Source organism: Dermochelys coriacea, chromosome 7 (genome assembly GCF_009764565.3).
Source record: "Dermochelys coriacea isolate rDerCor1 chromosome 7, rDerCor1.pri.v4, whole genome shotgun sequence".
In the NCBI taxonomy this organism is placed as follows: Eukaryota; Metazoa; Chordata; order Testudines; family Dermochelyidae; genus Dermochelys; species Dermochelys coriacea.
The window spans coordinates 913,425-928,921 of NC_050074.1; the positions used below are offsets into that span (position 1 = coordinate 913,425).

A 15,497-nucleotide genomic window follows, 5' to 3' on the forward strand; every position below is an offset into this window, starting at 1 on the left:
TGGGGCGGGGCGTGGCCACGAGTGGGGCGGGGCTGGGGGTGGGGTTGCACTAGGACTCGGCCTGGCTACATGGGGGCGGGGCGCGGCCGGGGTGGACGGGGGTGGGAGGGAGATGGGAAAAGGGCGGGGCCTGGCGGGCCGCAGGAGCCAATGGGCGGCCCCGGCCCGTAGGGGCGGGAGGAAGGAGACCCGGGGTCCTGGCACTGCTCCTTTAACAGGTGCAGATCGCGCGGGGCGCGCTGATTGGCTGCGTATCGGTGGGTGACGTCGCTGCGCAGGGCCCGCTGCTATTGGCGGAGCGCGGCGCAGCGCGTGGGCGCTGCAGGGAGTCGCAGGCTGCGGCATCGGCCGCTCGCGCTGGGCCGGGCAGGTGGGGGCGGGGCGGGATCGGCGCCGGGCTCCCCCCCGGGCGGGGCTGTTCTCGCGCCTGCCCCGCTCCCCCGCCCCAGGGCTTTGACCCGCTCCTGAGCGTCCAGCTGGCCCCCCCCGGCCTCGCCCCGCCCCGCCCCCCCAGTCCTCCTAGCCCCCCCGTGTCCCCGGCCCCGCCCCGCCCCCCTAGTCCTCCTAGCCCCCCCACTGCCCCCAGGCCTCCCCCCGGCCTCGCCCCGCCCCCCCAGTCCTCCTAGCCCCCCCGTGTCCCCCGGCCCGGCCCCGCCCCGCCCCCCCTAGTCCTCCTAGCCCCCCCCGTGTCCCCGGCCCCGCCCCGCCCCCCCAGTCCTCCTAGCCCCCCCGTGTCCCCCGGCCCGGCCCCGCCCCGCCCCGCCCCCCCTAGTCCTCCTAGCCCCCCCGTGTCCCCGGCCCCGCCCCGCCCCCCCTAGTCCTCCTAGCCCCCCCACTGCCCCCAGGCCTCCCCCCGGCCTCGCCCCACTCCCTAGTCCTCCTAGCCCCCCCACTGCCCCCAGGCCTCCCCCCGGCCTCGCCCCACTCCCTAGTCCTCCTAGCCCCCCCGTGTCCCCCGGCCCGGCCCCGCCCCGCCCCCCTAGTCCTCCTAGCCCCCCCACTGCCCCCAGGCCTCCCCCCGGCCTCGCCCCGCCCCCCAGTCCTCCTAGCCCCCCCACTGCCCCCAGGCCTCCCCCCGGCCTCGCCCCACTCCCTAGTCCTCCTAGCCCCCCCACTGCCCCCAGGCCTCCCCCCGGCCTCGCCCCACTCCCTAGTCCTCCTAGCCCCCCCGTGTCCCCCGGCCCGGCCCCGCCCCGCCCCCCTAGTCCTCCTAGCCCCCCCGTGTCCCCGGCCCTGCCCCGCCCCCCAGTCCTCCTAGCCCCCCCACTGCCCCCAGGCCTCCCCCCGGCCTCGCCCCACTCCCTAGTCCTCCTAGCCCCCCCGTGTCCTCGGCCCCGCCCCCCCAGTGCCCCCAGCCCTCCTCCCAGTCCTCCTAGCCCCCCCGGCCCCACCAGTGCCCCCAGCCCTCCCCCCAGTCCTCCTAGCCCCCACCAGTGCCCCCAGTCCTCCCAGCCCCGCCAGTCCTCCCGGCGGGTCCTGCCCCCCTCCCCGCTCTCCCCGGCCCCCTGGCCCAGCCCCGCCCCGCCCCCCTGAGTCTGGCACCCCGCAGTCCCGCCTGGCCCCCCTGCCAGGTGGTCTCCTCCCCCAGCGCCTACGGAGCAGCAAGGCGTGGGAACCGGAACTGGGGGGAGGGCCTGTGACCCCCAGGGTCAGCTCTCGGGAGGGGAGCTCTGTCCCCAGTAGCTGCTGGGTCTCTCCCGGCAGCCCCCAGGCGTCATCCCCATCCTTCGGTGCTGGAGCCCCACAAGGGGGAGGGGGGATAAAGCTTCGGGGGGCATCCTCTGGGACCTGCCTCGTGCCCTCCATGTGGCCCTAGCTGGCCGCCCAGGAGGGGCTGTGCCCAGGCCCCGTATCCCCTAGCGGGGCCCATGTGTCAGGGCTGCTGCTCTCTCCTCAGCCTGTCCCTGCCCTGAGGATGGGGTTGCACTGGAGAAGGCTCCTGCCCTTGCTGCTGGGGCTGCTGCTGGGCCCTTGGTGCACAGGCGGCTCCTCCCCACCTGAGCCCTGCCGGACCTGCCGGGACCTCGCCAGCAGCTTTCTCAAGGTGCGGGGGCAGAGGGAGGCAGCTGGGTGTTTCCCAGGACCAGTCCCTGAGCGCAGAAGGATCGGTGCCCCCCATGGGCACTAGTGCTGGGTTCCCCACACAGCACTGTCCTCCCCCCACCCAGGGAGAAGCTGAGCATGGGGTTGGGGCTATGGGGCACAGCTGGGCTGGGAGGGTGCTAGGGTTGGGCGAGGCTTGTGGCTGGATGCAGGGGATGCTGGGCACGTGGGACTGGGCCCGAGGCTGTGACCTGCCCTTGCTTCCCCAGGGCCTGAAGCGGACTGAGCGGGAGAATTTCGGGGGAGGGAACACGGCCTGGGAGGAGGAGAAGCTGGCGAAATATGCGCACAGGTGAGCGGGTGGCATAATAGGCAGGGGGACGCTGCCCGACTCCTGCCCCAGCTCACCCATGGGGGAGGGGGGGGGTGTGTGTGTGTATGGACAGGAGCTCAGTGCCGCCCCTCCTTCCAGTCTGGGGCTCCGCCCTGGAGGTTAAGATCCCACAGAGAGCAGGCTTCCTGGAGCTCCAGCTACCATCATGAGCTGGGGGCTGGACCAGTAGTTTTGGGGGGGGGACACCATGGGGCTGGTGGTCTGGTGTGGGGGTGCTATGGGCCTGGTGGGTTGGGTCGGAGGAGGGAGGCCCTATAGAGCTAGTGGTCAAGGCAAGGGGGGACTATGGGGAGGTCAGGGGAGACTGTGGGGCCAGTGGTTGGGTCATGGGAGGGAGGAGGGTGTTCTGGGGCTGGTGGTCTGGGTGGGGAAGAGGGACTGGTGGTCTGAGGGGCACTGTGGGGCGGGTGGTCTGGGCAAAGGGGTGCTAAAGAGCTAGTTGTGGGGCACTATGGGGCTGGTAGTTGGGTCAGGGAAGGAGAGGGGCACTATGGGTCTGATGGTCCGGGCAGCACTATGAGACCATAGGTTGGGTCGTGAGGCTGGTGGTCTGGGGGGGGGGAGGGGGGTTGCTATGGGGCCAGTGGGTGCGGTGGAGTCAGTCTCAGTGCTCAGGAATGGCTCTGCATGAAGTCTCAGGGCCACGCTCACCAGCACAAGGAGCCTGCCTGGCTTCGGCACTTCTTGGGTCCGACCTTGGAGCGGTCAGCCCCCCTACTCACCCTGTTTGCTCCCTGCAGCGAGTCCCCCTGGACAGGACCCCTGGGGAGTCTCATGTGTCCCCAAAATTCCCTGCCTCCAACTCCGCAGCCAGCAGTGACTCCCAGCATGTGACACGGATGGGTTGCCAGATGTCTGGAACCCAGTGTAGAACAGAGCTTGTGAGCACAGAAATCAGGGACCTGCAGCAAAATCCAGCTTGGGGGGGATCCAGGGCCCTGGGCTCTCCCCCTGAGTCCTGAGGCAGGAGACTGCCCACCCAGCTTCCACCAGCTCAGCCTCAGACACACCTGTGGCTCCTCTTCCTTCCTGGGCAAACAGGTCACCACCTCTCACTTTGCTCCAACTTGTCAGACCATCAGTTGCCAGGTTATGGAGTGTTTTGGCCATTGTCTACATGCAGACAGCTAGAGGCAGCCCCACCTGCCCACTAGGGTCTCAGCAAAAATCACACATCTTTGTCCCACCACCTAGGCATTGGGGTAACACACAGAGAAACTGAGGCACCCACAGTATTCATGCAAAACATTTAAGAAAAAACCTCCCACTCTTGTCACAGAGAAGAGGGCACTATGGGGGCTGCTGGTCTTGATAGGGCCAGGGGGCTTTATGGAGGCTGCTGGTCTGTTGCGGGAGCGCTATGGGGTCTGGTGGGCGAGGCGGGGCGGGGAGTCCTATGGGCTGATGGCCTGGGGAGATGCTATGGGCAGTGTCTGCCATGCCCTGACCCCTGTTCCTGTGCAGTGAGACGCGCCTGCTGGAGGTGCTGGAGAGCGTGTGTGGAAAGTCGGACTTTGCGTGTCACCAGCTGCTGGAGCAGAGTGAAGAGCACGTGGAGAGCTGGTGGTTCCAGGGGTGAGTGACTGGGACAAGGAGCAGCAAGGTTTGTCCCACACTGGGACTCTGCTCTGGGCCTGGCCCAGGCTTCCCTTCTTCTGGGCCAAGTACCTGGGTGACCCCCATCCAGACACAGGCCACCAGCTGCCACCTCCCTGGAGATGGGCTGTGCAGTGCCCCATCCCGGGTGGCAGCCACTGGGCGGAGCTGAGTAGGCAGGGGTGGGGTCCAGGGCAGCAGGGTGCAGGGAGGAGGAGGGAGACTTTGCATCCTGCCCAGATGTCCATGTCCAGGTGCCTGGACGATGGGCACAGCCTGCAGTGGTAGCCAGGGTGCAGCGTTTATGTAGGACCTACCTTAACAGGCTTCCGCTGTGGGGGTAACAGTGTTTCCTGCTGTATCCCTCAGACAGCAGCAGCACCCTGACTTCTTCCAGTGGCTCTGCATGGACATGCTGAAGGTCTGCTGCCCACCTGGCACCTATGGCCCTGACTGCCTGCGTGAGTCACCAGCCCTGCTGGCTTCTGGAGCACCTCTCCTCAGGGCCAAGCTGGGGGCCATGGGCAGGGCACCATAGGAAGAGATGGAGGAGCAGGCCGGGCATGGGGGCCTGGACAGGTGCTATGGGCAGGAACTGGGGCCTGGGAGGGGCAGCACTGTGGATAGGGGTTGGGATGGGGGACAGATGCCCTTGGGGGACAGATGCCCTTGGGGGGGGGGGAGTGTGCTGTGGGCAGGAACTGGGGCCTGGGAGGGGCAGCACTGTGGATAGGGGTTGGGATGGGGGACAGATGCCCTTGGGGGGGGGAGTGTGCTGTGGGCAGGAACTGAGGCCTGGGAGGGGCAGCACTGTGGATAGGGGTTGGGATGGGGGACAGATGCCCTTGGGGGGGGGAGTGTGCTGTGGGCAGGAACTGGGACTTTGAGGGGTGCCACCATGGGTAGGGTTGGGGCAGAGGGACAGGTGCCATGGGCAGGAACTGGAGCCTGGGAGGGGCAGCATTGTGGATAGGGGTTGGGATGGGGGACAGATGCCCAGGGAGGGGGTGTGTGCTGTGGGCAGGAACTGGGACTTTGAGGGGTGGCACCATGGGTAGGGTTGGGGCAGAGGGACAGGTGCCATGGGCAGGGGGCCAGAAGTGGGTGCGGGGCACTGTGGGACAGGACAAGTTCTGTGCCTGGCACCAGCGATCAGCACAGCGACCCGTCTCCCGGCAGCATGTGCTGGTGGGCACCAGCAGCCGTGCAGCGGGAATGGTAAATGTGACGGCGAGGGGACGCGTGCGGGCACTGGCCTGTGCATGTGCAGCCTGGGCTACGGCGGCTCCTTCTGCTCTGAGTGCGCGGACGGCTATTATGAGGCAGCCAGGAACGAGAGCCACCTGGTATGTGCTGGTATGTAGTGCGGCACGGCACGGCACGGGTGGGGCTGGGCTGGGCTGGGACGGGACCGTGCGGGTGCCCTGGCAGGCTGGAGTGCGAACTGCACTGCCCCTGCTGCTTGGGATGGTGCTGCCCAAGAGTTCTGTGAGGGGGTCAACAAGCATGTGGACAAGGGGGAGCCAGTGGCTATAGTGTACTTAGATCGTCAGAAAGCCTTTGACAGGGTCCCTCAACAAAGGCTCTTATGCAAAGTCAGCTGTCATGAGAGAAGAGGGAAGGTTCTCTCATGGTTTGGTAACTGGTTAAAAGATAGGAAACAAAGGGTAGGAATAAATGGTAAGTTTTCCGAATGGAGAGAGGTAACTAGTGGTGTCCCCCAGGGGTCTGCCCTGAGCCCAGTGCTGTTCAACATATTCATAAATGATCTGGAAAAAGGGGTAAACAGTGAGGTGGCAAAATTTGCAGATACAAAACTACTCAAGATAGTTAAGTCCAAAGCAGACTGCAAAGAGCTACAAAAGGATCTCTCAAAACTGGGTGACTGGGCAACAAAATGGCAGATGAAATTCAATGTTGATAAACGCAAAGTAATACACATTGGAAAACAAAATCCCAACTATACATATAAAATGATGGGGTCTAAATTAGCTGTTACCGCGCAAGAGAGAGATCTTGGAGTCATTGTGGATAGTTCTCTGAAAACATCCACTCAAGATGCAGCAGCAGTCAATAAAGGGAAGAAAATGTTGGGAACCATTAGGAAAGCGACAGATAATACGACAGAAAATGTCACATTGCTGCTGTATAAAACCTTGGTACACTCACATCTTGAATACTGCATGCAGATGTGGTTGCCCCATCTCAAAAAAGATGTATTGGAATTGGCAAAGGGTGACAAAAATGATTAGGGGTATGGAATGGATGGAGAGATTTAATAAGATTGGAACTTTTCAGCTTGGAAAAGCGACGACTAAGGGGGGATACGATTGAGGTCTATAAAATCTCTACGGGTGTGGAAAAAGTAGATAACAGAAGTGTTGTTTACTTCTCATAACACAAGAACTAGGGGTAACCAAATGAAATTAATAGGCAGCAGGTTTAAAACAAACAAAAGGAAGGATTTCTTCACACTACACACAGTCGATCTGTGGAACTCTTTGCCAGAGGATGTTGTGAAGGCCAAAACTATAACAGGGTTCAAAAAAGAACTAGGTAAGTTCATGGAGGATAGGTCCATCAATGGCTATTAGCCAGGATGGGCAAGGATGGTGTCCCTAGCCTCTGTTTGCCAGAAGCTGGGAATGGGCGACGGGATGGATCGCTTGATTATTACCTGGTTCTGTTCATTCCCTCTGGGGCACCTGGCATTGACCGCTGTGGGCAGACAGGATACTGGGCTGGATGGACCTTTGGTCTGACCCAGTCTGGCCATTGTGCAAGGGCTGGCTGGGTGGAGCCCCAGGTGACTGGATCTGTCAGTCTGTGGGGCTGGGTTTGCCTGGGCAGATGGCGAGGGGCTGGGCTGGGCTGGGCTGCACGCTCATGGCCAGTCTCTCTCCTGTCTTGGCAGAGTGCTACCGGGCATGCGGGCGCTGCTCAGGGCCAGAGGACTCCAGCTGTCTGCGCTGCAAAAGGGGCTGGGCGCTGCATGAGCACAGGTGCATTGGTGAGTTCCGCTGCCCTCTGAGAACTCAGGGTCTGGCCCCACCCTGCGAGGCTAGTGGGGGCCAATGGAACAGAACATGGATGGGGAGGCCAAGGCCCTGCTGCCTAGGAGCCCTTGGGTGTGCTTTAACCCATGCCTGGGTGTTGTGCCCCCCAGAACAGGGCTGAAGTGAAAGGTACATGGCTCCGCACCCTGGTCCCTTGTCATAAGAGATATAAATGGGAGAGGGGTCAGAAGGGCTACGGTTCGGGGCTGCTGGAGGCAGGGCTGGGCCATGGGGCAGAGCGGAGAGGTGGAGTATGGGGTGGGCTGTGAAGTGCAGGGCTGAACTGTGGGGCAGAGGGGTGGACTATGAGGCTGGCCTGTGAGGAGCAGAGCTGAACTGTTGGGCAGAGGGGAAGGGTGAGGTGGGTTGTGAGGTGCAGGGCTAGGCCATGGGGCAAAGGGGAGGGGTGGGTAAGGAGTGGGCTGTGAGGTGCAGGGCTGGGCTGTGGGGCAGAGGGATGGGGTATGGGGATGGGCTGTGGGGCAGGGAGTGGAGAGACAGGGCTGAGCCATGAGGCAGATGGGCGGGTATGGGGTGGGCTGTGAGGCGCAGGGCTGGGCCATGGGGCAGAGGGGTGGGGTTTGGGGCAGGGCTGTGAGGCACAAGGCTGGGGCATGGGGCAGGGCTGTGAGGCACAAGGCTGGGGCATGGGGCAGGGCTGTGAGGCACAAGGCTGGGGCATGGGGCAGGGCTGTGAGGCACAAGGCTGGACCGTGGGGCAGGGGGAAGGGGTGGGGTTAGGGGCAGGGCTGTGAGGCGCAGGGCTGGACCATGGGGCAGGGCTGGGCCGTGGGGTGGGGGGGAGGGGCAGTGGGCTGCACTCCCAGGGCCTGAGGCCGCTCTCTTTGCAGACATAGATGAATGTGGCACGGAGATGGCGCATTGCCGGCCTAACCAGTTCTGCGTCAACACCGAGGGCTCCTACGAGTGCCGAGGTCAGAGCTCGTCCCCGGGGGCATGGCGTGTGCAGTGCGTTGGCGTTTGTGCCCTGGGTGGGGGGAGAGCACTGGCTCCCTGGCCCTGGCCCTGGCCCTGGCCGTGCCCGTGCCCTGGCTTTTGGTGGGGTGGGCCCAGTGCCCGGCACGGGACGGGGTAGGGTGGGCCCAGTGCCCAGGGGCTGACATGGGTGGGGGCGGGGCACTACCTGTGGGGCATGGCTGGGTCAGGATCCATGCGCTGCTGCCCCCCACAGGGCACCCCGCTCTCTGCAGAAGGGAATGCGACTCCGTACTGCGCCGCCCCTCCCCTCCCTCCCCCAAGCATGCTCAGGTGCTTGGAAGAACCCTTCTGCAGGCTCCAGCCCCCTTCGTCGCCCCGTGCAGATTGAGACAGCGCCCGGCACCCCATGCACCTCGGCTGTGGCTCCCCTGGCCAGCCCGGCCTGGGCATGCTCTGCTCTGGCCACCACAATCCACGGCCAGGTGGGTCTGTTTGTCCCCGGGGGAAGGACGGGTGGGTGCCTGGCGGTGCCCTCATGCCTGCTCTGTCCCCAGACTGCTCCACGGCCTGTGTTGGCTGCATGGGCGCTGGGCCTGCCCGCTGCAAGAGGTGCAACAAAGGCTACCAGCGGGACGGAGCAAAGTGCCTGGGTGAGTGCCGTGCCCCCTGCCCCACCGGCTCTAATCTCCCCCCCGCCCCACCAGCTCTAACCTCTTCCCCCCGCCCCACCCCACCCCTTGCCCCACTGGTTCTAATCTCGTCTCACCCCGCCCCACCAGTTCTAATCTTCCCCCACCCCACCCCTTGCCCCACCGGTTCTAATCTCGCCTCCCCAGCCCTGCCCCTCCTCACCGACTCTAACCGCCCCACCCCACTAGTTCTAATCTCCGCTACCCCAGCAGACGTGGACGAGTGTGCCAGCGTGCAGGAACCTGTCTGTGCCGGGGCCCAAGAGGTCTGTGAGAACACGGATGGCAGCTACTGGTGCATGTGTGCAGAGGGCCATGTGCGCAGGGATGGCGAGTGCGTGGAGGACAAACCCCCAGGTGAGACTCTGCAGGGACCCCCCTGGCTCTTCCCCCTCTGTGGACTCTGGGGGGATTCTGGGTGGGAGGGGTCTCACATGAGGGTGGCACTGTCTACCTGATGGGGTTCTGGGGGATAACTTGGTGGGGGGTTCTGGGCTGAGGGTGTTGCTGCTGCCCAGAGGGGTGGGAGTTTCTGGCCCCGGGGGCTGGGCTGGGGTTCCAGCCTGGGGCGCAGTGCTGCTCCCGGGGGCAGGGGGAGGGGAGTTTGCAGCTGGGGGGTGGGAAGCTGCTCCTGGGGGTGGGGGTGGTTCTCTGGAGATTCTCTGTCCTAGTCAGGAGAGGATGGAAGATAACACACAGGCAGGATCTGATGAGTAAGGCTAAGAGTTTGTCACGGAGGTCACAGATTCCGTGACTTCTGCAGCGGCCAGTGCACCTGGCTCTGGGGCAGCTCAGGCAGTCCCTGCGCCAGTCGTACCAGCCGCTGCTGGGGCAGTCTTGGGCCACCGCGCTCCCCACCCCACCCCCCAGCAGGGTGTGGGAGGGAGCAGGAGGTTGGAGCATGGGATAGGATGAGGGGGCTCTGGGTGGTGCTTACCAGTGGGGCTCCCCAGAAGCAGTGACATCCCCCTCACTCAGCTGCTAGGCGAGGGCATGGCCAGGCAGCTCTGTGTGCTGCCTCCACACAGCTCCCATTGTCCGGGACTCATAATAGAGGCTCAACTTAAATGTATACCCCAAATTAAAAAACATAGCAGGAGAACCAAAAAAGAGCCACGGTAGCTAAACAATGAAGTAAAAGAAGCAGTGAGAGGCAAAAAATAATAGGAAATTTTTTTTAAGTGCATCAGAAGCAGGAAGCCTATGAAACAACCAGTGGGGCCACTGGATGGTCGAGATGCTAAGGGAGCACTCAAGGACGATAAGGCCGTTGCGGAGAAACTAAATAAATTCTTTGCATCGGTCTTCACAGCTGAGGATGAGAGGGAGATTCCCAAACCTGAGCTATTCTTTTTAGGTGACAAATCTGAGGAACTGTCCCAGATTGAGGTGTCTTTAGAGAAGGTTTTGGAACAAATTGATGAACTAAACAGTAGTAAGTCACCAGGACCAGATGGTATCACCCAAGAGTTCTGAAGGAACTCAAATATGAAATTGCAGAACTACTAACTGTAGTCCGTAACCTACCATTTCAATTAGCTTCTGTTCCAAATGACTGGAGGATAGCTGAGTGACGCCAATTTTTAAAAAGGGCTCTGGAGGTGATCCCGGCAGTACCCTCTGTTTGCCAGAAGCTGGGAATGGGCGAGGGGATGGATCACTTGGGGATTCCCTGTTCATTCCCTTTGGGGCACCTGGCATTGGCCACTGTCAGCAGACAGGACACTGGGCTGGATGGACCTTGGGTCTGACTCAGTCTGGCCGTTCCCATGGGTTCCTGGCCTGGGGCTTTACCCCCTGACTGCCCCCCTTTGCTCCCCGCAGACACCCCGGCAAAGGGCTTTTTTGACGAGGTGACGGAGGACGAGGTGGTGGTGCTGCAGCAGATGTTCTTCGGCGTGGTGATCTGCGCACTGGCCACGCTGGCTGCCAAGGGCGACATGGTCTTCACCGCCATCTTCATTGGGGCGGTGGCAGCCATGGCTGGCTACTGGCTCTCGGAGCGCAGTGACCGCGTGCTCGACGGGTTCCTGAAGGGCAGATAGTTCCAGGTGGGGGGCTCCTTCCTGCCCCCCACCACAGGGCCTGGGAGGGCGAGGCTCTTAGCACCAGCTTGGGGACTGTCCTTGTGATGGGGAGCAGGGGGCGCCTGGCTCCAGGGGGTCCCAGGACTGAGGGGGTAGGGTGGGAAGCCGGTGGGGGTCCCTGGCTCTGGGTGGCCTGAGGGACAGGGGGCCCCAGGCCTGAGGGTGGGGTGGGAAGCTGGTGGGGGTCCCTGGCTCTGGGTGGCCCCAGGGGGTGGGGTGGTGCAGGGCAGGATCTGGCACCCCCTGGCCAGGCCTGTGCCAGGGTTCTCAGAAAGTCGCTTTCCCATTGGAGATGTTCCATCCATGTGTATCCCACTTGCGGTGCAAACGCTTCATGCCGTGTTACTGGGGCTGTGCCCTGTGTGTGCCCCCCTTCCGCGCATGGGGCTGCAGGGTAGGTGGTGGTTCCCGCTGGTGGTGCCCAATCAGCAGGCAGGCCACAGGAGACCGAGTGCAGCAGTCTGAAGATGTCATCTGCCCAGTCGGGGGCCTTGTGTCTGGCACAGCAATGGGCAGTGTGCCAGGGCCCCCCATGCAGAGAGTAGCCTGCCGACTGGGGGAACGGGCTGCTGTCCGGGTGCACAGGCTGCTGGTACCGCCTGGTGCCACTCCGGCAACCTTTGGCAGGGGTGGCCAGGGGCTTTGTCCCATGCGAGAGGCAGGGACTTGTCTGACGGGTTTGGTCCTGTTGCCTCTCATGCTGTCTGGGGCTGGAGCTTTAGGAAAGACACCAGGGAGGGTGGCTGGCGGATTGACGTAGAATGTGCCCACATCTCCACATGTGGTGCAGGGTAGGCCCGTGCCAGCTGGGGGAGACGTGAAGAGAGCACTGCAGCAGGGGCCGGAATGGGGATCCATCAGCCGGAGTCCAGCCGTGGGATCCCCACTGAGTGAGGGTGGCATGCTGAGACCGTCCGAGCTGCCTCGGCCAAGGGCAGAGCAGAGCTCCCCATGCAGGCTCCTGGCAGAGCTCAGCCAGCCCTCGGGTGCAGCCTGGGGCTCTGGGTGGAGAGCACGGCCATGGGTCTTGGGAGAGCGGGAACTGGTGGATGGATGGAGAGTTGCACAGTCAGGCTGTGAGTTCCTGTGGCTGCAGCCTGCCTGATCTCATGTCTCTGGGATGGGGAAGGAGTGAGAGAAGGGCCTGGTGGGATCCCCGGCAGGGGCCTGCTCTGGAGTGCAATAGGGGTGTTTTGTGTCTGTCAGTGGCGAGCAGGGCAGTCCCCGAGAGCCCTAGTTGCAGAGGGGGGTTGAGACCAGAGTCCTCCGGGGACCTCTCAGGCTGACTATGTGCTGGCTGTGGAGAGTCTGCCAGGCTGATGGCTGGTCAATGGAGAGTGGCTGGGTTATCCTGGGGATTCAACACTGCTGCTGGCCAAGAGGAGGGGCAGGCGTCTCCCATCTGTTGACTGCTCTGCGGCAGTGCTGTCTGCGAGGAGCCGGACCGTAGATGAGGTGGTGGTGGATGGCTTGGAGTGCCAGCACAGCTGCCTTTGTTCCTGGAGGGCTTGGGGAGCTTGCCATGTGGCCGTGGAAGGCTCTGCTCAGGGCTGCACATGGGGATGGAGGTGGCTGCACCAGGGCAGAGCTGCGAGGTCAGGGCCCATGTGATCTTTGGGGGCTGGGACACGGATCTGAGTGGCCAGGAAGGGGTCCCGGGGAAGTCTGGCAGGAGGTACAGCATATGCCCAGGCTGGCTTGTGGCCCAGTCATTTGAGGCAGGTCTTTGGTGCGGTTTGGGATTTGCCCTGCAGGTGGTGGTGGGGTGGGTGTCTCCCCCGGGGGGGGGCCCTGCTCAGCGCTATGCGGTCTGCACTGGTGTCTGCCTGGAGTGGGGCAGATGGGAACGGAGAGTGGTGCTGGGCAGCTGGCAGTGGAGGCCAGACACGTTCAAATCAGAAGTCGGGCACGTGACTGACCCCAGGAACGGGGGGGTTGACCAGCTCTGAAAGCTGCTGTGCCCAGCACAGGGGTGACTGGCCTGTGCTGGACAGGAGTCAGATGTGATCGAATGGCCCCTTCTGGCCTTGAACCCTGAGTCTCTGGAGGGCTCCTGATTTCCCTCAGTTGAGCCAGTTGACACTGGTGGTTGTGAGCAGCCCTGTTGACTCGGCGGGGGAGGCTCTGGCTCCTGCCGGCAGAGCTGCGCTGAGAACCGGTCGCCACGGGTGCACTGGGTTCCAGGGGGAATAGCCAGAGCCACAAACCAACCTTGAGCATCTCCAGTGAGGACAATGGAGGCAGCACTGAGCTTAGCTGGCTTGGCTCCAGAATATGAAGCAGCCCCCCAAAGTCTCCAGGTATTTTAATGGGGGGCAGGGGTGTCTGGAGGCTGCTGCTTGTCTGTCATGAGAGAGTCCCTGAAGAGGTGGGGAGCGGGAGTGTTTGGGGCAGAGACTGGCGGTGTCTGGAGAGCCTATTGGAAACAAACTCTAGCCGACAGCTGGCTGGTTCCAGACCAAGCCCGGAAGATGTAGGTGAGCTGACACCGAAGGCCGGGCAGGAGGCCCTTGCCCTGTATGTCCGACCAGCTCCTGGCTGAGGAAGGAGGCTGAATGCAGGTGCTCTGGAAAACAGGCTGCATCTGCACGGACCGTGGGGTGCTGAGGGGCAGATGTTCTTGGCCCTGGGCGCTGGAGTCCCTAGTCCTGGGGATCCTGAGGTTGCCCAGAGCCCTTCAAGGCATGAGGGAGGAGTCGCTGTGGGGACTGACTGGAGTGTGAACCCCTGCATGAGCCAGAGGCTTGAAGCCATGACACTCTCCTGGGGCTGCTGGGGATCAGGCCTGACTCCATTGACTGAAATCAGCTCAGCCTTGTGGGACCGTGATCCTGCCCACGTGAAGCACTTCTGTCTGTCACATTGCGCCTGGCACTTCCCGCTGGCAGGTGGAGGAGGATGTGGCCTGGCAGGGTGAGCGTTAAGTGTGCCCGCATGTACCTGTGGAGAGGAGCGTGCTGGACTCTGCTGTGGGTTGCTGTCTCCCAGAGGCCCTACTGCCGTGCATGGCCAGCGCCCTGGGCAAAGGGGGGTGAATATCAAGCTGCTGCTGAGCCTTCCCTTGTACGGCTGTGATCTCAGTCTCCAGCATCTGCTCTTCTGCTCAAGGGTCTTGATGCCTGCTCCATAGGGGGTGAGGATGAAGGGTCCTTACGTGGAGAAAGAGCCGGACTGTGAAACTCCTCCCCAGCGACCTCTTCTAACTTGTCCTCGTTCGGTGTGGGGGTGTCCCTGGGTTGGACACAGCAGGGGACCGAGATCCTGCTCACCACGTGGCTGAATCGGCTGAACAGAGGCTCCCGCCCCAGTATCTGTCCAGGTGGCCCCTTTGGAATGAGCCTTGGTCTAGGGACCCATCACCGTGGTGGTGAAGCACCTTGCCATGTAGAATGTAATTACAGGCCTGGCAATGCAGGGGGGTGCCCCCCTTGGCACTGAGGGGAGAGAGGCACAGGGAGATGAAGTGACTGGGAACTGAGCCTTTGTCTTCTGTATCCCTGGCTGGAGCCTGCCCTGCCCTGTTGGGGGTGGGATGCAGGAGCGGGGTCCCTGCTCAAGGACGGGAGCCTGTGGGCAGGGCCAAGTCCTGCTGGAGTAGTGGAGCTGAGCATCCAGCGAGGCTCGGAGCTGGCACTGGGCTAGCTGAGAACAGCAGTGGTCCTGTTCAGCACAAGGCCCCAGACTCTTGGGGCTCTGGTCTCTCGGGGGCAGCAGAGTGGTGCCAGGAGCTCACCATCTGGCAGTGCCCAGGGCCCATGGGGCAGGACCAGATATAGTGGCCACTCGCAGAGTCTGGGAAGGGCAGGCACCGGGGCCGGGGGAGGGGGCTTTTAAAGAGTGCTCTGTCCTGCCCCTGCATGTGTGGCCTCATGACCCCGAGCCAATACTGGAGAAAGTGAGGGCTGGTCTTGGCTGAGTGCCAGATGCGGGGCCCCAATCCTAGAAAAGCAGGTTTAATACTAGCCGCGGGGCCTGCTCTCCAGACTGCCCCCAGGTCCTGTGGGAGCTGGGTGGGGTTTGGGGAGTGGGGCCAGCTGGCTGTGGCCTAGCCCACAGTGATTGCCCCAGGAGCAACAGCTTGAGATGGTGCCCTGATCAGCAAGGCCTGGCCCAGGCCTTCACTCTGGTGCTGCTCAGGGCCCTGGCCATGCCTGCGCCCTCTCCACCCTCCAGCACTGAAGGGCCAGGCACTGGAGGGGCAAAGGGGGTTAGTATGAATACAGCCCCTGCAGCCTAGATCCATTAGCACTAGAGCTGTCAAGCGACTTAAAAAAAAAATCACACTGTTAATAGAATGTCATTTATTAAAATATTTTTGGATGTTTTCTACACTTTCAAATAAATTTCAATTATAACACAGAATACAAAGTGTGCAATGCTCACTTTATATTTGATTACAAATATTTGCACTGTAAAAAGACAAAAGAAATGGGTTTCAGAGTAGCAGCCATGTTATTTTCAGTTCACCTAACACAAGTACCGTTGTGCAATCTCTTTATCATGAAAGTTGAATTTAGAAATTATGTACCAAAAATGCATTAAAAAATAAAACAATGTAAAACTTTAGAGCCCATAAGTCCACTCAGTCCTACTTCTTGTTCAGCCAATCGCTCAGCCAAACAAGTTTGTTTACATTTCCAAGAGGTAATGCTGCCCACTTCTTGTTCACAATGTCACATGAAAGTGAGAACAG

General features: G+C 62.2%; 1 protein-coding gene across 2 annotated transcripts; it reads left to right on the plus strand.

Annotated features, from left to right (window-relative positions):
• Nucleotides 1–255: 255 nt before the first annotated feature.
• Nucleotides 256–15,067, plus strand: CRELD1 (cysteine rich with EGF like domains 1). Of its 2 annotated transcripts, XM_038408721.2 has the most exons (11): nt 256–370; nt 1,898–2,044; nt 2,313–2,395; nt 3,902–4,012; nt 4,403–4,494; nt 5,213–5,389; nt 6,948–7,043; nt 7,941–8,024; nt 8,583–8,678; nt 8,931–9,074; nt 10,542–15,067. In XM_038408721.2, the coding sequence occupies exons 2-11, from the start codon at nt 1,916–1,918 to the stop codon at nt 10,760–10,762; spliced, it is 1,233 nt and encodes a 410-aa protein (XP_038264649.1). In that variant the 5' UTR covers nt 256–370; nt 1,898–1,915; the 3' UTR covers nt 10,763–15,067. The 2 variants fall into 2 exon arrangements, with proteins under 2 accessions (XP_038264649.1, XP_043375180.1); XM_043519245.1 differs by lacking the exon at nt 256–370 and having other exon boundaries at nt 1,551–2,044.
• Nucleotides 15,068–15,497: the final 430 nt, after the last annotated feature.

Bases quoted from the DNA above. Each gene is read 5' to 3' on its own strand.
- CRELD1 (XM_038408721.2), top strand. From the start codon at position 1,916: ATGGGGTTGCACTGGAGAAGGCTCCTGCCCTTGCTGCTGGGGCTGCTG. The intron at 5,390-6,947 runs GTATGTAGTGCG...CTGTCTTGGCAG, and splicing joins GAGCCACCTGGTATGTGCTG to AGTGCTACCGGGCATGCGGG. The intron at 9,075-10,541 runs GTGAGACTCTGC...TGCTCCCCGCAG, and splicing joins CGTGGAGGACAAACCCCCAG to ACACCCCGGCAAAGGGCTTT.